Source organism: Mastomys coucha, unplaced genomic scaffold (genome assembly GCF_008632895.1).
Source record: "Mastomys coucha isolate ucsf_1 unplaced genomic scaffold, UCSF_Mcou_1 pScaffold23, whole genome shotgun sequence".
NCBI classification, from domain to species: Eukaryota; Metazoa; Chordata; class Mammalia; order Rodentia; family Muridae; genus Mastomys; species Mastomys coucha.
Window position 1 is genome coordinate 71,787,835 of NW_022196906.1, and position 27,444 is coordinate 71,815,278.

Below are 27,444 nucleotides of genomic sequence, written 5' to 3' on the forward strand. Positions count from 1 at the left end.
ATACTTTTGGACCTATTTGATGTGTTTATCATCCCAGAGCCAACTGAGATAATTCAGACATGGTCTCATATATAGTATTTATTATTTTTTGTTTGTTGTTTATTATTATACACACATAAATACCACACACATATGCACACACACACACTGAATGTCCAGGAAAACAGACTAAGATGTGAAGATGTGTAGTTGTGCACTTGTGAATGGAAGCCTGAGATCAACACTGGGCTTATTCATTCTCCACATCATCCTTTGAAGGTCAACAACTGGCTACTCTGGCTGAAAACAGGCTCCATGGATTTGCCTCTATGTTCTCCACCTTCTCCCAGTCCCAATGCTGCAAACAATGCATGGTATAGGAATTTGTAGTAAGACCCTGGTGCTTCAACACCAGATGTCTCATCCTCAGCATCTTTCTATCTACAGTACATGAACTCTTCCAAAACATGCCCTGGCTTCATACTCTGGCAAGACAAGGGTGCCTTTCTTCCACTAGCTTGAGTCTCTTACTATTCTCAGAGTAAAGATTTCACTCGTATTTTTTAGCTGCAATCTGTAGGTCCCTGGAAATTTTTGTCTTTATTTATTTCATGTTTTTATTTCATTATTAGTGAAGTTTTAATCTGCTTATTGAGTAGTATATTTTTTAATTTACCTTTAGAGTTTTCAGCCACTGAAAAGTCTAGGCTCAGGTGCTTAAGTGATGCTGAGAAATTGCACAAACATCTTTTAAAAGTACATTATAAAACCTTCATTTTAAAAGTGTCGACATACACTCATTAAGTATTTGGTAAAGAAAATGTGATTCCACTCAAACAAATTGAGCGTTCAAAATGAAGCCAATATAATAGTTAATTTTATAGTATACCTCAGATGAAGGAAAAACTTCCAAATGTAACGTCTCAAACAAATTGAAAAATATTTTCTTAGGTTATAATCTAAATCCCCTGAACTTAATCTAAACAAAACAAGCTTCCTTTCTATCAAAGTTATCTTCTCACTGACTGATTTCATTTCTAATAGAAGATACTTTCAAATCCACAGAAGTCTACTTAAGGGAAGATTTTTGTTCTATTTGCTACCTGCAGGATTTTCTGCTTGCCCAGGATACTAAAGTGAGAATAGCCCCTTGGTACAAGCACTCACTTGTCTCTTTCGTTATGTTGTTTACTTTAGATAGTCTGTAGAATGAACACCACAGTTCAACAGACTATCTTGTTCCCCTTAAAAACAATTTCATAGTAAAAAATGAGGTCTCCTGAATTTGCCAAGTGAAATGGTGTTTGTTTGTTGGATCAGTTGTTTGTTTAAAAGCCCCACAAGTGGAGTTTGTGGCCAGTGAAGGTTAGTACTCAAGCTGTAGACTAATGACCACCATTTTTTCCTCAGAATTGAACTAATTCTAACACATGTTCATTAGGTTTTGTATCCCAGATTTCTTGGTGAAAGGTGCTCCTGTTGCCCATTTTGCTGAGTGGCTGGATAACAGTTTCTTCCCCACTCTCTGAGTGGTGTTCTGGTACTCACCACTGAAACAACTAGCTGCATTAAAGGGATTTCTTATCTTGGGCTTCTAGAAAACCCAAATGGAGATGTGACACAGCTTCAGAGTTGTCTGTTCTCTAACTGCCTTGCCTCTTTCCTCTTCAGAAACACCCACTGTACTCCAACCTCCTTTGGACAGCAAATTCCACACCTTGAGCCTTTAAGCATCTGGTTCTCCATGCTTCACATTCTTCCCTTCCTGCCTTTGCACTAGTAACACTCTCATCTTTGCAGAGATGCTGAACAAACACATTAGAATATGATGTTCATCTGAACATGTGACTCTTTAGACATAGTACAAGGAGAAAAAGGCTTCATGATACATTTATTGTCCATTAATTTGATATCTCTATTAAAAATAAAGTTCAAGGATTTTACCAATAAATGAATCTAATAATGTTTGCTTGGCAATGCAATGCATGAAACATGTATGTGTTGAATATGAAATGCCCCCAATGGACTTATGTATTAAATGCTTGGTTCTCAGCTGATGCCGCTATTTTGAGAGGTTCTGGGCATTTTAGGAGATGAGTCCTAGAACACTGGAAGTCATGCCTTTACTGTAACTTCTCTCTTCCTATTTCTGTTCTTTCTGATCCTCATGAAGTGAACAGATAGACTCAGCTCTACACATTCCAGTCACCATGATATTCTGCCTACCACGGACTAGAATCAATGAAGCTATAGGCTAAAATATCGGAAGCCACAAGCCACTCCTCCTCTTAAATTATTAATTTCAGTCATTTTGTCCCAACATAAAACAAGTAACACAAGTCTTTGAACCCAGAGTATATATAGGATACCACACCCAATCAACTTTTGCATATTAAAAGTTGTCTTTACAGTTGTTGAGTTTCTGCTAGGAATAAAACTGGGTATAGCTATACTGGAATCAATGTAAGCAAGCAATATAATTTATATTATTAAATACTTATACAAAAAATCTTCAATATATATATATAAACATTAGGCATAAGAATATTTGCCTTCTTCAAGGGAACAATATTACTGAAAATATTATAAAATAAGTCACAAATTAATAATCTAGTACTTGAAGGGATTTACCCAAATCGATGACAATTGTACTTGATCTGAGGAGTATGTCTAACAATTGAATGAATAAGTGAATTAATGAATAAATGAAACTTTGAAAAAGTGTTTTAGTGTTAGAGTCAATTTACCTGGCTACTACCCATCCATTTACTGACTTGATTTGACCATTTGGATATGCCTACTTTTGTAAACATAAAACATAGATAATGATATTATCTGCCTCACGAAATCATTTATTATGAAGTTTAAGTCAAATTAAGTCACCTTAACAATTTGTGGTAACTGGTTCATAACAAGACTCATTGTGTTAAGTGAATAACAACACGCGAGTCCTAAGACCTATTGTGTGGTTTGTGATGGTGATATAGTTGTTTGGGGAAGAGAGATAAGCAGAGCTCTTTACTAAGACTTCTTTGCACTTCTAATACCAGCAGAGAAAACTAAAAGGTTATATTTCCAGGTATAGCTGCTTGTGTTCTAATGCTAATTTGTGTCCCCCAAATTAGCACAAATGCACAAAAGGGTCTGTACATAACATCTGGGAGCCTACCCCCAGTTAATTCTGATTTATAAATGAACGTGCCAGCAGCCAATAGCTTGGGAGGAGAGAGAGGGGAGAGGTTTAGTTTTTCCTGACTGGAGACTTTGGAGAAGGAGGAAGGAGAGAGACACCATGCCTGAGATGTGGACTGGAGAGAGGAGCAAAGCCACCATGTAAGGAGACCAAGAGGACAAGGCCCAGAGGCTGCTACACTGGGTCTAGACCAGCCAACATGGAATAGAAATTAGTAAGCAGTTGCTTGGTCTTATCGGTGAAAGGTAGGGTCTAGCAGCATGGAGGCTAGGCAGGTGCCCAGCTACTGTGATGATTAAGGCACATTAAAATATAAAGGCTGTGTGTGTGTGTGTGTGTGTGTGTGTGCGTGTGCGTGTGCGTGTGCGTGTGCGTGTGCGTGTGTGTGTGTGTGTGTGTGTGTGTGTGTCTTTCATTTGGAAACATAAACCATTGAGGTAGGTAGCAACCTCACAATGTGGTTTATTATTAAATATTCTACATCTAGATACCAAATGATGGCTCATAATGGAGCTCTAGGAACGTCCCTTGAATGATACGGCTGAGATCAAGTTCTCAGGAAGTGTGAGAACCATGCCAAGGGCAAGTCAATAAAGACTTTGCAAAGTCTCCACTGCTCCCTGAAGTTTACTGCTGGGAAGTGCTGAGGAGCCTGAATGGCTGTTGTCTTGGCCTTTCATCCCTGATGGACAAAAGGAGGAAATTAATAGACGGCACTAAGATAATCTACTGGAATGACAACTAGGGGATGAATGGAGCATAATCAGAACTGGCAGCAATTGTGGCCCTGCTAGGCTCCTGGGACTACCATCATCGTATGTGTTTACTTTGTGGGAGCATGACCTGGAAGTGGCTTTCTTAAGAATCATGTAGCCATAAGCAAAAACATGTCTATTCAAGATATCCCAGCATAATAATGATCATCATCCTTAGGTTATCTCTGGGACACAGTCCATGTAGCATGTCAGAACCCTAACAGTTTAGGGGGCAGAATGTATTATGAAAAGGACCACCTTTCTCATGTGTACAGTTTCACTCATAGACCCTGAGGCTATCTGTATCCTGTGAGGCACAAATACTATTTGAAAAATAATGAAACCTGATTCAGTTAGTAATTTATACACTAAACAAATTGTCATTGGAAAAATAGTCACAGTCATTCTTGTATTCAGCTATAATTCTTCTTTATTTGACTGTTAGATGTAGGGGGACATCAGTATTGCTGTCAACTTAATAAAAGGCATTATAGGCTTGAATGGCAATGCAAGAAACTAAAGGGCTATGATCTTGCTCTGGGTTTTGTAAAGTATGGTAATGCTATGTGGCTGCAGCAAACCTTCCAGGTGCTTCTGCTGGACTAAGATCACCAACAGAGCACTCCTTCTGAAAAAGCATGAGTTAAGTCTAGCAAGCAGCGAGCAATGGCATTCCAAAACTCTTCAGCAGACAGGGTTTCACTTCCACTCCAGCTTCGTTACTGAAAAATAAAACAATAGATTGATAAAGGTGAAGACATCTAGAAAAAAATACATTGAAAATTATACATTAATGTGTAAATGTAGTATCAAATGTGAAAAGAGTTTCTGTATTAGGCAGTGGTCCAGAGAGCTCAGTAGATCAGATCTGGTCTCACAACCATCATGCTGGCTTTGTAGACTGGTGCTGTCTAAGGCATATGATCACATGTCCCACTCTCCTTCTGGATCTTAACTGTCTCTGTAGCAATGCCTGTACCACCATTCCCTAAAATGTAATACCTAAACCAAGAAGGGAAAGAGAGTAGGAGTTCTACTAAAGTCTTCCTTTTGTAAAATACACCATGGCATAAAGCAGAGACAGTAAGGACCTTCTTGTCTTTCTTTCTGTGTCGATTTTCTTGGCTTTATAATGCTGCTATCAGTAGAGGAACAGTTTCAAAAATGTCTTTATTTGTTTGCTTCTGTTTGTTCCCAGTTGATACAGCGAGACTGTCTGGAACAGATAAGATAAACTTGACTAATGAAGATGGATGTTTGCAGCAGTGAAGACCAAGTGGACAAAAGAAAATGAGATGAGATGGAAAGAAAACTAATTTCTAAAACATAGTCTGATAGAACATTATGATACAATGACAAGGAGGAAATTACTAGAACTTTCAATTTCAAAGTATTAACTCATGACAGAGGATAAAACAATCCAACATGGCCGGTGGAGAATAAAGGATGCCAGTTGTTCTCTCACAGGTAACTTTCAGCTTTACACTAAGTTAGACCATAGGCAGGAGCAGAAGCCCAAAAGACCTGTCCTCATTAGGCTCCAAGATGTGTCTAAGGGCTCAAGGAGTAACTAAGGCAGAAAGGAAATCTAGTATAACTTCCACATCCTTTATGATAAATGGTATTCAGTGGAGTGGAAGAAAGCATGAAGAAAAACTTTATGGTGTAGAGGTAGCTCTGTGCAGCACTGAACAGTCCAGCCATAGCCAACCATTAGCCATAAGATAAGAATCAGAGGACTCATCCTTGAGATTCTCTGAGGAAGTAACTAAACTATAAATCCTTTATATTGTTAACCAATAAAAGTCATTATTAATCAAATTTTCCTCAAGATGTCCTCATGTAGTAGTTAATACTACAAATAATTTTTAAACTCATCATTTTGCTTGCATTTATGAAATGTTATGACTTATATATGATAAACAATATGTATATGCAAATCTGTACAACATGATATCTTGATGTTATTCTACAGTGAATAAAATTTTAAGTCCAAAGAGATTAAATACCACAGGCAAGGCCACTCTATTACACACTCAACCTTGATTTAATCAGAGTTTCTACTTCCTTTATTTGTTGGTATAGCCATGAGTTAGTCTGTCTTAGTCATACCAATACAGATATTGAGTATGGCTTTATGTTCTGTCATCAAAAATGTGTATACATATGTTTACATTGAATAAAATATTATATACCCTGTGGCCTCTCAGACACAGTATGCCAAGCATGGCACACTGTAGCTCTCTGGACATAATTAAAGAGGCTGAAACAGGACCAGCAGTTCAGGCCACACTCATCCTAGCTCTCAGATGCTGCTGGAAGAGCAAAGGCATGTTTGGCACCACAACTCAGTGTCTGGTTAGGAATGATAAATGGGAATATGACAGGTAGAGCCATCCTTTTAGATGCAGTCGGAATTTTCTCCATTCCTTTGCCAATTTCAATATAGCTAAGGAGCTAAACACAAGAGAAACGAACGTAAACACTTAAGAAAGATGAGGACAATTAAATAAATCAATAAAACATCCTTATCTTCAAGCTGCCACTCTGGCAGGTCAGACCCAGCTTTTTTATTGCCATCTGAACAAACAACATACTTATTTGGGTTTTAAGAAAATATCAGAAAGAACTTAATACACTTAAAATTCATAATTCTGAAGAGAATCTTACTCTAATTGCTTCTCGCTGCAGCTGACTTTGGTTAATAAGTGAGTGGTGCCTGTGAAACTTTAAGCCTATCTTGCGGAAAGCACTTTTCTCTTAAGAATGGGCAATGCAAATAGATTTTTGTGCTCCTGTAATGTAAATACTCATACATTTTCCTGCAAAATAAAAGCAGAATCATGTGCATCATTGTGCTTGAAATATAAAACCAGATTTCATACCTTCAGCATTCAAAACTACTTCCAAGTAACACACACACTAACAATAAATAATTTTCTCCTGTTAAGAGAGAATGTGAGTCATTTGCACATATTTATAACTGTTTGTCTTGATGATAAGGTATTTACTTAGTCACACATACACACACACATACACACACACGCCTTTGTATCTGACTTTAAGTGAAATGTTTCAGAAAAGACTTTGCTATGTTTGGATCAATTAACAGAGGCTGAGAAATTGTTGTGAGACTGTTTGAACCTTGAAGAAACATTGTTTGTTTAGAGAATCTGCACTTGCTGCTACATGAGAGCTTGCAGCTGCACTGACCTTGGTCCTAAGAAACTCCTGGCAAGCAATAGTTTGTACCATTGATTTTCACTAGTCATGTTCAAAAGGGGCTGAGAATTATGTGATTGTCTGTTCTCGCAGGCAAGATAACTTTGGTAGCTGCAACCTTTCCCAGCCCTAATTAAGCTTGTAGAATGTTTGAATAAAGTAACTGGAGTGAGCTAGCTGGGGATCAGTCTCTTCCAGGAAGGCTGAATCCCTCTGCTTCTTGGAAAATGAAAGCTTAGCATCTTAGTGAGCTTCTTTCTTGACTAAAGTACCTATGACCAACATGTAACAATCCATGAGACATGGTATTATAGTTTATTATCCATAGAACAAAGCCTAAGGGGAGGGAGGGAACTTGGTGGGAAAGGGGATGAGGATGGTAATGGGGGGTTGCTGTGGACAGGAGAGAAGAACAGAGGGCCTGGAGAATGAATGGAAATTTGCAGCTGGTGGGGGTGGGGGGTTGGGGATCATCTCCAGGACTTGCCAGAGACCTGGGATGTGGGAAGCTCCCAGGAGTTTATTGGGGTAACTTTAGCTGAGACTCCTAGCAGTGGGGAAATGGAAACTGAAGTGGCTACCTCTTGTAGTGAGGAAGGACCCCCAGTGAAAGAATAAGGACACCAACCCACCCAAAACACTTTGGCTCAAATTTTTTTCTATCTACAAGAAATGTAGAGACAAAGATGGAACAGAAAGTGAGTGAATGGCCAATCACCAACTGGAGACCTATCCCATGGGCAAGCACCAATTTATGACACTGTTAATGATACTCTGTTATCCTTGTATACAGGAGTCTAGCAAAACTGTCTTCTGAGAGGATCTACCCAGCAGCTGACTGAAACAGATGCAGAAACCTTCAGCTAAACATTAGATGGAGCTTGGCTAGTCTTATAGAAGAATTGAGGGCTTTGAAGGAGATAGGAAGAGCAACAGAGTCAATTAACTTGGTTTCTTGGGGGCTCTCAGAACTGAGGCACCAAAAGAGAGCATACACAGGCTGGACCAAGGCCTCATACACAGGCTGGACCAAGGCCTCATACACAGGCTGGACCAAGGCCTCATACACAGGCTGAACCAAGACCTCATACACAGGCTGGACCAAGGCCTCCCACACATATGAAGCAGATGTGCAGCTCAGTCTTCATGTGGGTCCCCAACAACTGGAAAGAAGGCTGTCCCTATAGCTGTTGCCTATCTGTGGATCCCATTCCCCTAACAGGGCTGCCTTGCCTGGCACCAGTGAGAGAGAATGTGCCTAGCACTGCAGAGGCTTGACATGCCAGGGTTGGAGAGATACCCAGAAGGTGGACTCTATCCTCCCGAGAAGGGATGGTGAGACGGACTGTATAAGGAAAAAGGGATGACAGTGACTGTGAGCCAGGAAGTAAATTGGATAAACAAACAAACAAACAAATAAGGAAAAAAGTCCCCCCTCTCTATAGCAGAGGCTCTCCACCTTCCTAATGGTTTGACTCTTTAGTGCAGTTCCTCATGTGGTGGTGACCCCTCAAGAATGAAATTATTTCATTGCTACTTCATAACTGTAATTTGGCTGCTGATACAAATCATAATGTAAATATATTACATGCAGGATATCTGTTATGTGACTCCCCTAAGAAGGTCACAACCCACAGGTTGTGAACCGCTAACATATAGCATACCAGAGAATCTAGTTACTGTATAATGGACCCCAAAAGAAAAATATTGAATCTACTGGTCTCCAGAATACCTGAGATGCAAATAGTTATTAAGATTGTAGGTTGTGGTTTTGAAAACAAGTCTAATGTCAGAACAAAAGGAAGCCATGAATGGATTGCAGGACCTGGTTTTGCAGGTCTGTGATCCCATAATCCCAGTATCCTGCTCCAGTGCCTGGTGGCTGCTCAGTTCACAGCTTGCAACAGTATGCAGTTTACATTTCATCTACTAAGATGCCTTTGGAGAAAACACCTCTAGATTGTCAGGCTCACACCTCTCTTTAGTAGATTCACCCAAGGGCTTAGCAAATGAGACTCATTTTTTCAAATTACCTAGTTGACTCTCTAGGATTTTCCCACAAAATCAAAAGACAGATGGAAGTTTAAGTTACAGCTTCACCCTCCCAATTGAACATATTGGAACATATTTCTCTCTCCTCCTTTTCTTGAGGTATGTATTTTAGAAAATATGTCAGCAGTACTGTCCCTATTTTTTGAATTGTTTAGAAATCCTTTTGAGATGTAGATGAGAGTTTTGTGAGACTCCAGAGAAGTATTTTCTGAGGCTTTATTTCTCTCTCTCTCTCTCTCTCTCTCTCTCTCTCTCTCTCTCTCTCTCTCTCTCTCTCTCTCTCTCTCTGTCTCTCTCTGTCTCTCTCTCTCTCCTCCTCCTCCCCCTCTTACCCTCCCTTCTCTCCCCTTCTCTCTCTCCCTCTCCCTCTCTTGCTCCCTTGCTCTCTTGCTCTGCCCTAGTTCCCAGGGTAAACTAACACCTGATTATTCTACTTCCTAAAGATGTTTAATTCTTTTCTTTTTTGAATAAAAATCAGACAATGATGAGTTCCCCAATTACCAAAGAAATCTGGGACAAGCTTTGGATTACAAGCAGTACATTGATGCTTTGTACTTGAGGGTAAACTTACTTAATTTTCCTTGAGAGAGTAGACTTAATAGACTACGTCATTTTGGCTTTATAAGAATTCCCCCAGGTTTGTAATCTCTTAATGTATTATCCATGATAAATACAGAATTCTGCTGAGTTATGCTATTCAGTACTAAATATATGGCAACACTATCTGTTTGTTCTAGAAAACTATATGAGGGCTTGCAGAAAGATGGACTAGGAAGTGTGCATGGGAGGAGTTGGAGAGGGGAGGTGGGATGAGCATGATTGACAGAAACCACAGGACTCCTGGATAGAGTTATCAAGATGGGAGTTAAAGGGGGCATATTTTACCTACATAGACTTGCGGCTTATGACAGAGGAAATAATGACAAGACAGTCGTTTTGATGGCTCATTGTTGCTAAACTTGGGGGTAGAGGTGGCCTTCTGGATGTCTTGACTAGGAAATGGCCTGTTGTGAATACATCTATTTGTGTTGAGACAAATTCACTCTGGTCCTCTCACAAGTTATGTGTCAAAGTATGTGGCCCTTCTTTTAATCATCAGAGAAGCCAGCTTTCAAATTCACACTTAAAATCCCAGCCTTGAATTCTTAACAATCCAAGATTTAGCCAAGTTTGATTTTGAGAAATGAATTTGGGGATATTACCTGAGGGAAAACAGTGAGTCCATTCCTCTTAAAGATTTTGTATTTACTTTGAATCAAACCAGAATGTGAAAGTGGTTCTTGTGAGCAAGAGACTTTCTTCCTTTCTGTGCTCATTGAAAGAATGGGGACGTTTGTCTGTATAAGACCCCTGGATATCAACAGAGCCTTTGGAATTCACTTTAAGATTCGCACAAAAAGTTCATTTGCCACATAGCAGCAAATCAATCACTGTTCCTTTATATCGAATCCTCATAACCCTTAATATCTATCAAAATCTGCAAAGGAGAGGGAAGGGAAAAAAAAACAAGAGAACACCTGGGGGTGTAGCTTAGTGAAAGTGTTTCCCAGCATGCATACCTGGGGGTGTAGCTCAGTGACAGAGTGACTTACAGCATGCATGCCTGGGGGTGTAGCTCAGTGACAGTGTCTCCCAGCATGCAATGTATGCCTGGGGTGTAGCTCAGTAACAGTGTTTCCCAGCATGCATGCCTGGGGGTGTAGTTCGATGACAGAGTGTTTCTCAGCATGCTCAAGACCTTAAATTCAACCCCCAGCACCCAATATACAAATCATAAAAACTGGGAGAGGAATTTACAGTGTATGTATTGTATGGAAAACTAGTGAATAATTAGCTGCTATGTAATTGAGAAGGATATCTGGCCCTGTTCTGGAAGAAAACTGATCCTCAAGCTGAAAGGAAACCATCTTGAGATGTCTTTAACAGAAGACAGAAGAGGGCAAGTTTGTTAATACACTGCTCTGCACTGTGGCATTCACAGTTAATCCTAGAAAGAGAGAAGTGAGTTATAGAGTGGTTTGTGGATCAAAGAATGCATATAGAAGAATACATATATATGTGCATGTGTATATGCATATCTAATGCTGAATTTACAAGATATGTTACATCCAAGAAGTAACTACTTGTAGCAGAATACAAAGTTCTTCTCTATATCTCCATGCAGATATTAATCTGAGGCTGGAAAGGCTCCCTGTAAACTGTTAAATATTCACCTATTTGGAGATTACAATATAACTATGGAAAATACAAATCAACAAAAGTGCTCTTCTTTCGTTCTGTGCCCCAGTGTAGGGGAATGTCAGGGCCAATAAGTGGGAAAGGGTGGGTGGCAAGCAGTGGGAGAGGGGAGGCAACAGGGGGTTGTTCTTGTTGTTTTTTTGGGGGGGGTTGGTCTGTTTTGTTTTGTTTTGGAGGGAAAACTGGTAAGGGAGAAATCATATGACATGATTAAATAAAGAAAATATCTAATAAAAAAATCTAATAATAAAAAAAGTGTTCTTCTTTCAAAATTGTTCAGCCAGCTGATACATGCTTGAATTGATTATTTAGGAAGCTAATCTGGTTATCTGAAAATTCATGCATGGCCATATTTGTGTGTGCTTGTGCATGTGTGTGTGTGCATATATATGCATGTGTGCATGTGAATGTGGGTGTATTATGTATATGTATATGTATGCATTTGTGTATATGTGTATGTATATGTAAGTATGCATTGAGTGGAGTGTGTATGTGTGTGCAAGTATATGTGTGTACTTGAGTTCACATGTGTATGAGTTTACATGTCTGTATATACCTGTATAAGTCTGTATGTGTGTATGTGCATGAGTATATGTGGGTGTGAGTGGGTATGTTCCTGTGTATATGCACACGTTTATATGTGTGTATGTGCATTTGTAGGCATGCGTGTGAGAGTGCATATGTATATAAATGTATAATTCTATGTGTATATGAGAATATATATGTTTATGAATAGAAAGTTTTAATCTTCCAGGAATATAGTCATAAGATGACAATTGTTTTATAAAAACAGGATATCTTTCTTTAATCTGTTAATTTTATACAGAAAAATAATTAACAAGGCAAGGGTTTGGAGAAAATACATGGCTTAAGAAGTTGTAGAAAGTTGTTAAATTACTCCAAAATGTTCAAATGCTAGTAATACATATGTCACACTGGCAGCAGACAATAACCTTCACTCTTTATTTGTTTCCCTTTGTGCTAGCCAGTTTCACCACTCACAAATGCTACCACTTAGGTTCTTTTATGATGGTTTGCATATATTCCAAATCTAACTCAAAATTGTTCTTTAAATATTACGCAGTGGCTTATTTGTAAGTCTTGTCTTCAGTGTGATGATACTTTCTACTAAAAAGAATCTGAGTGTAAGCTGGGCATCAGCACACCAGAGGGAGGAGCAGAGTTAGGTGGATCTCTCGGAGTCCGAGTCTCCAAAGTGAGTCCAGGCCAGTCAGAGAAACACAGTGAGACCAAAATCTCAAAATGACAGCAAAAAGGGATCTCACAGAAAACCCCTCAAACAAGCCAGGTTACTGCAAAGGCTATTGGTGGCTCGATACAAACTGATGCTAACACTATTGCTGAAACCAACACCTATACAACTCACTGAACCTGGAGCTGGGTCTACTTAGAGCCTTCACCCCTAGAGAATGGTATTGATGCTACCCCTAGAGACACGTTATGCTGCACTCTATCAAAGGAGAGAGGTAAATGTCAATGCAGCTCCAAACCCTTGATCCACAATGGTGAACAACATGTAAGATGCCCTGGTGCAAGAGTGGCATAAAGCTTGTGGGAGTAACCAACCAATCCCTGCTTTGAGTGAAGGTCCACCCCATGAGATGGAACCCATGCTCAATGCTGCTTAGGTGGCCAAGAACCTGAGACTGTATAGGCCAGGGACCTAGATGAAAAACAAACTCTACTGTTCTGTTATAGAAATGTAGCAACAGAGTGACTCCTAATGACATTCTGCTATACTCAGATCCATGCCTTGCTCAGCCATCATCAGAGAATCTTCTTCCTGAAGCTACTGGGAACACATGCAGAGACCAACAGCCAGACTATTTGTAGAAAAATGAGAAAGCCTGGAATACTTAGCCGTATAAAGGGTGTTCCCATCAAATCTCTCCCATCAGGGCTCAGGGAACTCTGAGAAAGTGTGGGCAGAAAGAGAATAAGAGCCATCCCCAGAGGACACCAAAAAAAAAAAAAAAAAAAATCACAGTCTTCTCAACACATCAGGCTGGCACACATATGAACTTAAAGAGACAGGGGCTGCATGCACAGCACCTGCACAGGCCATCTGGAGTCCTGGACTTGAAAGGGGACATACACATGCCCCTATCCCTAACCAAGAAGCTATTTCAACTGATAGACACTTAAAATGGAACATTCTTTTTTCTATAAGGGAATCTCATTGGGGAAACAACCCAGTCTTTAAGGGTGGTCCCAGTGCCCAGCAGTAAATGGATGGCCCAAAATGAACACAACAGCATCTTTGGGTTTGTTTGTTTGTTTGTCTTTTAATGTAAAGTCGGACTTTGGGGTTTTGTTTGCTTGTTTTCTTTTAGTTTACCGATTCTTACTATGGCTTCAAGTTTTGTGTTTTCACAGGATTCCTGAGTGTGTAGATGTGTGCATATCTGTATCCATGTGCATGCAGAAGTGTGCATATCTGCATCCATGTGCTTTTTTTCTTTGGCTCTTTCTCTTATTTGATTGCTTTGTCATACTCCAATTTGTTTTTTATTTATGTTACATTATTTTATTATTATTCCTTATATATGCTTGTTTTCTAATGAGACAGAAAGAGTATGGATCCAGACGGGAGATGCAGTAGGGAGGAAGTGGGAAGAGTAGACGGAGGGAACATTGTAAATATTTTTATTGCATAAAAATGATCTGTTTCGATTTTTTAAAAAAAAGCAAGTTTTCATAAGCACACACATACAACGCAATAAAACTACCTGTCTTCCCTATGTTATTTGGCAACTCAAAGCAGTATTTTATATTACCTAAAACTGGTAAGCTCTCAGCTCAGTATTAATGTCTTACCTGGGTGCTTTTGTTGTTTACATAAACATCTGATTTTTACCTTATTTCATAACAACACTAATATTGAGTCAATGTGGCATATGTGAATTTGCATCAAATTTATATAGTTTGAAATACATGTAATAATATTTTATGGTTTAAATATTCACTAGAAAAGAGCAAAATTTATTCAACCGTATTCCTATTTGGGTACATATATGCTGGTCCAAATTCTTATTTCTATACCATTTGTCACTATTATACTGAAAGGGATGACACATGTGACAAGGTTATTGCCCTAGCTGTACCAAGGGAGTTTGCTGCTCAATAGCAATGTCACTAGCCAGTGGATCAGAGCATAAGTCCGTACAAAACAATAGGCAAAACACAGAATTTTAAACTCCTTTGACTGAACTTGGCAAGTATTCTACCATCACATATAAGAGAAGGAAGTAGATGACACAGGAGCAGACTTGGAGACTGATAGGGAAATGTAAAGACCTTTATCTAAATTAAGTTTTTTAATTTAACTGCTGGACAAAGTGTAAGAGAATACTTGAACCAAGTTGCTAAGCTAGCAGTCGGGATTTTAACACTGGATAGTGCCTACACTTCCCGGCTATTCCAGTAGACTGGCTTCCTTCAGCCTTTATTGCTCACTGAAAAACAAGAATAATAAAAGTACTTATATTCTGTGACAATTAAAGAAAGTGTATGACTTTCTTTCCAATATGCACTATGCTCTCATTAAATTGCCCTATATAATCACTTCAATTTAGCAAGAGTACATGGAGATAGGTAGTCAGGTATTATACTACATTCACAGTAGATTTTGAGTTATATAATTTTTCACACAGCCATGTCTGCATGTGTTAGAGGTAACATATGCTCCATATGCATATTCTCAAGGAACCAAAAATCCTGTCCTTAGTATATTACTTTCAAGATAACCAGAAATGTTCTACTGTGAACTACTCATAATACATCTTTATTTCACTCTATCATCACTGCAGAAAGCCTAGCAGGCTTTGCCCAATGATGGCTTTAAATTTTGTCCAAATAGGGGGTTAGGAGAGCAATTGTGTGGTGTGTGTATATGGCTCTGGGTTCAATCTTGAATACCACCAAAAATTAATAATAACAACAATAATAATTACTATTGTTAATAAAAATTTTAAAATAATAAATAAATAAATAAATAAATTTAGCCTACAATGGTGACACACTCCTCTAATCACAGTGGAACAGGAGAATTTAGAATTTAAAGTCATCTTTTGATGCATAGAAATTTCAAGGCCAGTCTGACATACATGAGATCCTATCTCTAATAAACATATAAATGTACAAAAATCTTCAAAGTACATAAACTGTCTTTTAAACATAAATTAATAATCCATATTTTTAGATTTGTCCTTAAATGTAGGGATAGGAACATCAGTTTATGAAAATGTATAGTATAACCTAAATTGTGGATATATCTTGAAAAGCGAATTTCAAATTTCATTTTTGATTTTTTTTTATTCTTAGTTTTTTGTTTCACAATGTTTTCTCCTACATTTCATTTGAGAAAATATCTAAAACAAATATATTTACAAAGCTCACAAAATCAATTAAGCAGGGCCCATGGGGGCTCACAGACACTGAAGCAGCAACCATGGAGCCTGCATGGGTCTGTGCTAGGTCCTCCGCACATGTATTGTGTTTGGTTTGCTTGAGATTTTTGTGGAATTCCCAACAGTGGAACTGGGGTTTTCTCATTCCTTTGCCTGCTCTTGGGACCCTTTTCCTCATACTGGGCTATCTGGTCTTGACATGAGGGCTGTGCCTAGTCTTATTGCATCTTATTATGCCTTATCCAGTTGATATTTCTAGTGAGCCTTTTTCTTTCTGAAGGAAACAGAGAACAGTGGATATGGGCAAAACGGAATCCTGGAACTGGGAGAGGAGGCTATGGTCAGGATGTGTTGTATTAAAAAAAAAGAAAGAAAGAAAGATAAAGAAATAAAGATAAATAAAGTAAAATAAATAAAAATGAATGTGTAAGGTCCTATTCTCTTTTGAAGGATTAAGTCCTTTAAACTTCACATTTTGAAGCCTAACAGGTAAAATCAGGTGCTTGCTGTTGGACTTGATGAGCTGAGTTCAATCCTGGGTCTTACATGGTAAAAAGAAAGAACCAACCATGGTCCTCTGATGTCCACATGCACACTGTGGCATGTTTACATGTACACATACACACACTCACAGAAACATTAGTTCAATGTAAAATTTAAATTTTCTTGTATTTTCTACTTTATCTTAAATAGTGTCAAAAATATTCAACATACTTCTTTTGAGGAGCACAAATTAAACCATACATAGAACTTTTACTGAATTATTTTCTTTGAGTATTATGGCTTCTGTAAAAAATAAAAGGAGGGGGTAAAATTTAGCCACTGTTTATCAGCTTCAATATGAATACGCCATAAAAATTAGTGCATGAAATTGGGATGCTATGGCAGAGCCAACTTTTCCTTTTCTATAGATTTTTGCCAATGTATAGAACTCATTTGTGGAGTTGGAAATGTGGTCTGTCCCAAAAACTGAGAGCCTGCTAGTGCAGCAACTCTGACTAAAACACAACACGTTTCACAGGACACCCACACACACTCAACAATGAGCAATGATTTTAGAGTTGAACATAAAAATGCCTAAGGCGGACAAGTTGGTTTGTCCAAGTAATGTGTGTAGATGGAATTCCAGTAATTCTTCTACAAGTACCAAGAAAAAAAAACTTATTAAATCAGCAGGTGCTTTAAAACAATACTGTCAGCCAGGTAATCATTAACTTGTTGAGGTTTGGTCTGTTGCTATGTATTGTAATCCTAAATGCTGGATCCCAAGGTCTAGTTGCTCCCAGGGATAAGGAAATCATCACATACCCTGAGAGTACAGTAGTGGCATGCATACCTTGGCAGTAATCAACAACATCTCTCTAATGGGACTAAAATCCTAATCAACAAGAAGGAAATCATGCCTGGTACTGGAAACACAACCAGCCAACCAGGACCAGTGAAGCCATGGATATTGAAGAAGAACCTACAACTACTACTTTACTAAGCCAGATCAAGAGGACTGCAAAAAAAAAAAAATGACCAACCAATAAAAATGTAGAGTTGTGGAGCCAGCTCCAATCACACATGTACAAAATACTACCATACCAAAGGCTCAGAGAACATTGCTAAAGATCGAGGAGGTTGCTGTGAGCTTGAATCTCCTAGTCATGTCAGAAACTACATCTATACAACCTCACCAACAGGACTACCTAAGCATGAGCTAAACAATAGTGACCCAAAAGACACGCCAAAGTGGAAGAGGATATGCCCATAAGGCCCCACCCCTACACAAAGAACTTAGAGTGGAAGAAATAGCTTTCCCAGGGAAAAGCAAGCAAAGTGGCTTCCCAATGGAAACGGTCAGCCTGAAAACACACATACAAGCAACATTATACAGATTGTGCTGGCTATATTTAGCAATACATATGCATACACATATATATAGCTAATAAAAATTAATAAAAAATAGAGGTCATGAATTTAAAAAATAGCAAGGAGAAAGGAAAGGGATGAATGTTGTGTTATATATATATATATATATATATATATATATATATATATATACACATATACATATACATATTATATAAAATCTCAAAACTAAAAATGTCACCATTTTGTTAATATTGAAACAAATAAGATTGGCTTACTTCTACAATCAATATGACAGAGATCTCCACTCCTATCTTAACATTACCTCTTTAGAGTCAAGAGTGTCATGTTCAGGTATTGTCACCATGGGATGACCCAGCTTCACAGAAAAGATGCCCAGCTTGTGATCAGGAGCCAAAGTGAGGAGAAACAGATGTTTAGATTTCATTTCAACAGATATTTAAATAATGACACCTAATATTTTGCTACGAACAGTAGTAGATTTTACCAAATCTAAGTACTGGGACTTGTCTGTCATTTCAAATGTACAGGAAGTGTTTTGTCAGGAGATGGGTATTCTGATCATGAAACCACATTTTATTTATTTTTCTGTCATAAATCAACTCCAATAGAACTTAGCAATACAGCAGATACAGTCATTAGTTGCTTATTAAATGAATTCTCAAAACACTGATAAATTTTATACAAAAGAGTACACATAGGGGAACTCATAGCTCCAGCAGCACGTGTATAGCAGAGGATGGCTACGTCAGTCATCAATGGGAGGAGAGGACCTTGGCCCTGTGAAGGTTCTATGCCCCAGTGTAGGGGAATGCCAGGGCCAGAAAGTGGGAAGGATTGGGATGGTGAGTAGGGGGAGGGGGGAGGGAACAAGAGTTTGTTTTAGTTTTTGTTTATTTTATTTTATTCTATTTCTTTTTTTTTTTTTTTTGGAGGGGAACATGGAAAAGGAGATTTTGTAAATAAAGAAAACATCTAATTAAAAAATAGAAAAGAAAAAAGAAAAAAGTCTAAGTGAAATTGATGTTTCAAGCCTCAGATGCTGGCCCCTGATAATATAGTTGCAAAGTAGAAACAACACTCCATGTGAGGACTCACAATCAATACATACATCCTGAGACAGTGTTCATTTCCTGTGGTAGTACAATATCATACATTGTTGTGAACCTCAATAATCTTAAAACACAGAAGCTTCATACATGTTGTAATTCTACCAGATTAATATTGTTACAATGTAATGCAACATAGTAACATTTAACAGAAGGTGGTTCTTCCTCAGTGTCTGGATTATCCTTTTAGTGCATGGATTTCCTAAGTGCTATTCAGACTCTTAAACTCACTCAGGTAGAAGGAAGGACACAGCATTCCAGTAAAGATCAGACTCTGACACAGAGAACTGGGACTGAAACACAATTTCCTACCCCCTGCCTTTTTTTTTTTTTAAGATAGTCTTACTGCACAACCTGGCTTGATGCCATAGCAATCCTCACTCAGTCTCCCAAATGCTGGGAATATAAGCCTAAATTTCCACTCATAGCCATCTACGCTCATGGTGTCACCTCTATTGCTCCAATGTTAAGGTTTTTGAAACCATTTGCCTTGCCAGGCACTTCACTTTCTGACAGGCAAATCAGGGTGACAGAAATGACTGGGTACCTCCACCATCAACAGGATCCTGCTTTGAGCAAACAATGAGATAGTGACTACCTCCCAATTCTTCAAAGCACGTTCAAAGAGGCCAGTAACTGAACTATCCCTGTGGAGCCTCTGGCCCTGGCTGCTGAGATGACTCCGCGGGCCTCTCTGCTGGCACTTCATCAGGCCTCACTCAGTTCCAGCAGGTTTATGGAACTGAGCTTGCTTTTATTTTAAAATTCTAAGCCTTAAACCCCACCCCAGCTACAAATCCTTTGCTTATCATGGCATCCCAAGTCCTCCTCAGCATCATTGCTTAAATAGAGTGGAGCCAGTCCAGGCTTTAAATAACAACCTGAGAAGCAGCTGAAAGCATCCACTGTCACGTGGTCTCATGGTCTCACTGACACTAAGCTTTACTTGGGATTAGGCCCTTTGTAGTGCTCCAAATTCCACCCCTAGTAATCTATGCTGGACACTTCAGACTCTTAAATACACCTAGGAAGGGTGATATGGTATTTGTATGACTCGCCACAGTTTTGTAAAAGCACATTCTTACTGTTCTAATTTCATAATACCCTCAAGAAGAATCAATCTAATCTTCATAATCCCATAAAAGCATTTTGCTGAGTCACCATGTGACACCTACATTTCGATTCCATTCCTTCTTTCCAACATTAGGTGATCTAACTTAAATCAAGTTTATCATCACTTCAAATTTCAAAACCTATGTAGTGATTCCCCAATCAAGAAAAGAGAATAACTAACTGATCATAAATAATTATTAAGTCCTAAATTTCTTCTACTTGGCCTAAGGATGATCTTTGAGCACAATAGATATGTTCTTCCATTTTCTTCAAGGTGGCTGAAGTCTGTTGGAGTCTCATAAAGTTCATGAGTTTAGTCACAACAGTTCATTAAATACTCATGTGCTAAGCGACGTATATGTGTTTATTCATGAATGACTTTGGTTTTTATTTTGTTTTGTTTTTAGGGACTCGCTTCACTTTGCAGCCAAGGCTTTCTTCCTAGTTCTGAGCCTCTTCTGTCTCTCAAGTGCTAGGATCACAAGCATACCAAATGTCTAACCCCTACTTCATAGGTAAACTAAAGCACCGAGACACAGAATCATTTATTTAAGGGCCAGAAGTAGCAATAGAGAGCAAGGACCAGTTTCCAAAGATGGGCCAGTTGAAGAAAATGTGAGAGGAAGTGTCCATAAGGAGCCCTCTGGGTACTGTAAGCAAAAAGGGGAACATAATGAGCTATTCCAACTTGAACTGAGCCATTGTAATGATATGCAAAATATTGATGGCCATCTGAAGATATTTAAGAAGTCCATTAGAGATGTGAGTAGCAAGAAGAAAGGTGGAAAAGGAGGGTGGAAGATATGGAAGGAAAAAAAGGAATTTTAAATGAAAATGATGTCTAGGAAAAATCAGTGGGATCAAGGTTAGGGCAATCTCCCCACCCCCTCCAGGAATCACAGATGCAGCAAACAAATGTGCTGACTAGGACAAGTGAGTTGTGAAATATTAGGAGGAAAAATTGTAAATGGTCAAACCTCTGTTGAATGTAAAGATTTGGTAAATCATGAGGAACAGAGATGTTGAGAGACGAGGGCAGGAAAACACAGTATAAAAGTCCTGCCAGAGTCAGAACAAGAACAGTTTTAGAAATATACTAAAGTAAGTTTTACGTAACTGCTACACAAAAAAGGACATGTGGAAGCACAGAGGGAACCCCAAGCCTGCATATGTGGCTGTAATATCCTGAAAAACAAACTACTACTTAGCCTCAAATAAACAATATAACAGAAAAGTTGCTGCTCTAATTTCAGCATTATTCAGCATAGGGATGAAATGGAAGTGGAAGTGTGCAGGTGAATTAGACAAAATCTTTCCATCTCAGGTGGAAACCTCAGTCTTGTGTGCTGTTTAGCAGCTGAATTAGACCCTTGTACACAAATAGCTGCAGTATTTAAATAGCACATTCATTTGCTTTTCACTACACCTGATCACAGTGGCCAGCAACCCAGCATATAACCTTGTGGAGTGTTGAACCACCTGGGGGCTGTCTCACCCAGGCTGTTTCTCCAGAGGCCACATGACCTTCCATGAAAAGACAAAAAGATGAATTCTTCCCAGGCCAGATGGAGTACTGAGACTCCAACAACTCAACAAAAGACACTTTGCAAAGCATAGTAAGCCTGCCCATAAGAAGTAGATTCCAATCCTGTGACATTTGTGGAATAGCTCCTGTCTGAAGGTGGAGTAAGTTTTTCCTGACTTCCAAAAACTTAAAGAGGAGGAAGTATTACAGGAGGCTTTAACATCCTGAGATCATCAGTGGAAGACAGACCATTCGGAGTTTCCCTCCTTCCGATTGCCTTTTCAGGTTCATCTACCATATCTCATAAACCTTCACACCACATATCTACAGAAACCTGTACCTTCTTCTGTCTCTACAACTCGAGGTCGAGTGTGATCTTTATAAAAATACATCTAGAAAGTAGTGAAAATCTACTGAAGCAAGGAGGACAGAGTACTGTCGGTTTCCTTAGTAGAAGGCTGTTAGGATGAGGCCACAAGTCCCTGGGAGTCCTGAATTATATGCCAGCCATGTTCATGTTGTTTGTGCCCCGGCAGACAATTCACTCAGCTCAGAGAACAAATTAATATGGAAAAATAAATAAAATAGATAAAAGATGAATTACACTGCTAGAAAAATATTTACAAATTAAGAAACTCCAAATTTGTGAATAGTCAGGAGTTGTTTCAGCGCCTTTAATGTCTCCCAGGAGACGTCACACATGGTGCACTGTGGGGAGAACAACAGGTGAGTTCTATTTGATTCCCACGATTTTTTTTTTGTAAGAAGCCTTTGTTTTTCAGTATTTAACTCCACAGATTCCATACAGCTTCTTATTTCTGGTTTCTCTTGAACTGTGCAAAGGTCTACACACGAGGTTTGTACCTTCTGGGTCTGCATACCAGCCTCCCCTTAGAAGTTAGAAGCAGCTGCAGTATCCCCATGCTACATGGTCTGGTCACTCCTACAATGAGGCAGTGCAAGTTCAGGGGCTATTTGTGATCAGACTCAAATCTAATTGTTTCTCCTGTATTGGAAATCTGCTTGGCCAATCAAAGCATATATGGCTTTGGCCCCTGAGTTCAAACATTTCACGGTGCAGAGCACATTCTATAAATTTTTCATATGTGCACAGGAAGAAGCAAGAAGGCCATGAGCCTCTGCATTCCTAACAGCTGCTGCTGTAATTCAATTAGAGAGGCCATGAACAACATCCTTGCATGAAAAGAGGAGGAAAGTGTGCTTCAGACTGTGCCCAGTCACGCCTCCAGTTGGCTGCACTCAAAATCAACTGTGCCTAATCCATTAACTTACATGGTGGTTGTGTGATAAAATTATTTACTATGGATCTTTTTAATTTTATGCCTATTAATGTTCCAGGCATGTTGCTAAATGTCATGAGCATAGGAGTGAATAGTATCCTGAGCTAGGAGATTACAGTCAAGTATGAGAGATAAATATGATTTATGTTCTCATTAATATATACATATTAGTTTGTATGTTAATAATAGTATAATCATATTAATATAACTATAGCATATCATATTATATTAATTATATTGCATTATTACAGTATATTATGTTAATAATTAATTATATCATAATATCATGTGTAATTATGATAATATAATTACATAATGTGTGATATATAATTATGGTTATGTAATTATAATAATAAATAAATAACTAAGCTGTGAAAGTACATTACTTTAATCCCAGCACTCAGGAGGCAGTGGCAGGCAGACCACCCTAGTCTACAGAGCTAGTTCTAGGACAGCTAGGGCTACATAGAGTAACCCTGTGTCAAAAAAATTAAAACAAAACAAATTTGAAAAAGTATATAATTATTATTAATATAAAAACAATGCAAACACATAATGATGTATTAGGAGATAATGCTCTGAGTGTTGTAAGGGCTTTAGTACTAATGGAACTGAAACCCGCCTAGAAGGATATGAGGGAAACTTCCCAATGAACCAAGTTACCTCCTAGAAGTGAGAAATAGGAAATATGCATGTAGACCCACTCACTAAAAAGAAACCATAATTAGGATGATTGAAATGTAGGGAGAAAATTCAGAGGGAATGGATAATGTGAGTGATGGAGAAAATGTCAGCCGAATTGCTCTGCAGATATTTGCAAGCATCAACTCCACTTCAGAGTCAATGAGTAAGCTCTTCAATTTTCTAAATGAATGAGCACTGTAAAATTAGAGTTTGTTTCATTTTCCCCAAAAGACTACAGGCTGCTGGGTGATAGGCCCTGCCATATCCTAGCAATTGTACATCTAAAAATCTATCACTCATAATTCCAGGCCTGGGGGCAACACAAAAACACATCAGCACTCTGGGTTTGTCTTTATGAAAATCAGTATGCCATATGTCTACAATGAAAGACTGGCTTTCACGTGCTTCAGGAAAATGTCACTACTTCCAAAGGAGAACAGGCTATGTGTCCTAGTCATTCCATTCATTTAAGGTAAATTTAAAAAGGGAAGATAGAAAACTTAAATGCTATATAAGGCATAAAAGACCACAGAAAATAGAAAAAGTAGTTGCTTAGAAGATAGTGAAACTATTTCTTGTATTTAAAAGAAGGCATTTTGGTGGCATCCAAAGGTTTACAAATTTGTCTATACACTGATGCCCTATATGACCTCTCCATGCCTCAGTTTCCTAATTCTTAAAATCTACCCCAGGCTGTGTGTGGCTCAGCAATAGAGCATTTGCCTACTGATTGTCTGCTTCTCGGTTTGCTGTCCTTCACTACTAAAATAATAATAAATAGTATAGTTATTTAGTCAATTAAAATATTGACTTCAATGGAATAGGATTAGAAAGGAAGAGAGAGTTGGTTTGAGAAAAGGTAGTGCATGTATGGAAATGCCATGATGAAACTTATTACTTTGTAAAATTAATATATGACAATTTTTTTTTAAAAAAGTTAAGCCCTATGTAGAAACTCTCAAGTCTCTTTTGCAGTTGGCCAGTTTATTGTCTCCATGATTCTTTAGAAAATACTATTTATTGAGAAATGGCACAGTCTCCAAATGAAAGCTCTTTCTTCTTGAAGTTTTCTGTTCTGAGCCACAATAGAGCTCCAAGTTCCCGCCATCAAACGGGGAATATTCATTCCCTGTGAGCATGATCTGAGGTCCTTCATATCAGTTCTTACTTCTGCCACTGCCTCCTTGTTTGGACATTTTATAAACACTATTAAGTTTTACAGAGCTCTGCTGTGTGCTCGCTGGGTTTCACGTGCTCAGCTGATGATGTGTTGACACACCACTTGGTGTGCTGAATGCTGAACACCACATTCCAATCTCAGTTCTTGAGATACAGTAAGAAAACAAAAAAGGCCTCTGCTCTGGTCTCTCTGGCAGATCTGAAAGTGCCCCCACTTACATTTGTTTTACTCTTGGCCTGTCCTGCTCCATGTTACGAAGTAAAACTCAGCACATCCCCTTTCTCCACAGACAGTGCCCTATGTTCTAAAGGACAGCTTATGGCATAGTGGAAGGCTTCTCTGTCCATGCTGTGTTCAGTCTGTTCACAAATTCGATTTCATTTTGTTTATTCACATTTTACCTGGAGTTGTTTCCTTCTCAAGCAGAAAACCACTCCCTCGGGGACTTAACTGCACTATTCACTTTATCTTAGTGCAGACTTCCCAGGCAATAATAAAAAATGGAGCAAAAAACATCTATATTTCAATACTATCCTAGGGTTAAAAATGGATTTTGGAAATTGAGATTGGAATTAACAAGGAGTATTTTTGCTGTTCTTGTTTTTCCCCTCGGGACATAGTTGCTTAGAATTATGAATAAAATAAATTATCATTTTCAGTTCTTATTTATATCCCAATACTCTACTGCAACCACAAACCAAATATCTATTTTTTTCCACAAAAGAAAGATTGGTAAATTGTTTTGTCTCTATTCTTTATCTTCTGTGTCATACAAGAATTGCTCTTTTATTTGTGTGACACATAATAGAAAGTAAATGGATCTATAATAAAGCCTCAATTACAGAAATATTTTCAGTTCCAATTGCTCTTCCTTACTCTCAATCTAGATCTTTTTCATTGACAGTAAGTTCCCTACAAACAGTAGGAAACCAGTCCCAGAACCTGGTGGTTTGTCAACGCTTGTAAACTGAGGCGTCACAAGTACTTGTACAACTATTTAGACTGAGAAATAATTAGAAAACAGTTCAGGCCATCTCCCATCCCTCTTCATGGACACATAGTGGACTTTTCTGTTCCTCCTCCACAGCAGGAGGTCTAAAAAGAGCTCCTCTTTAGCAGCAGTACTGAGGATGGATTGGCACTGCTGAGGAGTGACAGTGTATATGAATGGGTAGTAGAAAGGTGAGCTTTATTTCAATACCAATAACTGAAGGTCTGTCCTAAATAAGGTGCCTTCCGGCCCTCTGTGGGTATTGAAACCCCATTCCTCTAGCCATTTAACTCTATGCATGGCTTCAATCTATATTTCAAAATTATGTAAGCTATAGCCAACATTTTACTATGTTGCTTTATATATCATAAAAGTCCTGAACTGTCAGTGGTTCCTTGCCAAAAATCCCATACTCAAGAAGCAGAGGGAAAAAATAAGAAAAATGTAAAAATAAGTAAGATAACAAACAAAAGATCAGAAATCCATTTTACTATACATTTGTCTAAGATTTCAGATAGAATTTTAGCATCTGTTAAATTTTTCACTTAGATGTGGACAATACAAGGCAGAAAGACCACAGAATATTTGCAAAATAAAATAAAATAAAAAAGCTCCTTAAAAACTTCTTCATACTGCTCTTAAACAAGAAAAAAAATGTAGGATGATAGTAAAAGAAATCTAGGAAGGGCAGAGGGTTGAAATGCGTTCATCAAGGTCTCACTGAGTTGAGCAAATGCTCACTGAGAAGTGTGTCCTCACTTACCTATATTGCTGCCACCAACAAGGACAGACTGAAGTGTCAGAGGACAGTGCCTGCTTCATGTGTGGACAAGTTTCTTTTTATGTCCTAGATCCCTCTACTTATGTGTTAAACCAAAGCTTGCCTTTATCTGAGAGCACAGTTGTGCTTTCTCCCTGCCCTACCTACCCCCAATTCTGATTCTCTCACTTACTTACAGGATGCATTTGTGAAGAGCACTTATTCAATAACCTAACAAAATACTGTACCCTACCCTAGGCTCTTTCACACAAGAACCTGCTCTCAGTTGCCTTGAGAACTATGGCCAGGTGCATGCTGTGAAATGCAAGCTCGGTTTCCCTTAGCTTCTCCATTGGAATGAAGTACAACTGGTGGCATATGCCTCTATGACTCCACACTTAGACAATACAAATACAGGCAATACATTTCAAGGAGGGACAAAAGCATTTTATCTCATGAAAGCTTTAAAAACTCTTCCTCAAGTAGACTTTGCCTCACTAAAAATACACTTCTGCCCACCTCAAATCAAGTACTTATTTCCAATTAGCAATACTTTTAATATTAAAGATGATTTTACTTTTTAAAAATCTAATAAAAGAGACTTCAAAATTAGTCAGAAGAGGTAGGGAAGGATACTATATACTCATCGAAAGAAAAATCCTCCAAGAGGATAGTGCAAATTTTAAATACCTCTTTACCAAATACAAGGGCATACACACTCACAAAAGAAGCACTACCGCAGCTAATATAACATATTGACCCTCACACAGTGATAGTGGAAGACTTGGATACCACAGGCAGAGAAGGGAGCTTCAGTTGGGGAAGGGCCTCCATTAGACCCAGCTGTGGGGCATTTTCTCAATTAGTGATCAAGGAGGTAGGGCCCCTCATGGTGGTGCCATCCCTGGGCTGAAAGTCTTGGGTTCTTTAACAGAGCAGGCTGAGCAAGCCAGGAGAAGCACATCAGTGAGGAACATCTCTCCATGGCCTCTGCATCAGCTCCTTCTTCCTGACCTGCTTGAGTTCCAGTCCTGACT

General features: G+C 38.6%; 1 protein-coding gene across 22 annotated transcripts in view; it reads right to left on the minus strand.

The window, feature by feature from the left end:
• Window positions 1–4,339: 4,339 nt before the first annotated feature.
• Mlip (muscular LMNA interacting protein) overlaps window positions 4,340–27,444 on the minus strand; it is a 286,366-nt gene continuing 263,261 nt past the window's right edge. For 15 of the 22 annotated variants that reach the window (XM_031345605.1, XM_031345604.1, XM_031345602.1 and 12 more), the window contains 2 exons: window positions 18,049–18,123; window positions 4,340–4,649 (listed from right to left, as the gene is read on the minus strand). In XM_031345605.1, the coding sequence (XP_031201465.1) occupies window positions 4,647–4,649; window positions 18,049–18,123 (78 nt within the window). In that variant the 3' untranslated portion in view covers window positions 4,340–4,646. The remainder of the gene's footprint in view (window positions 4,650–18,048; window positions 18,124–27,444) is intronic. The other 7 variants (XM_031345603.1, XM_031345611.1, XM_031345613.1 and 4 more) reach the window with 1 other exon arrangement.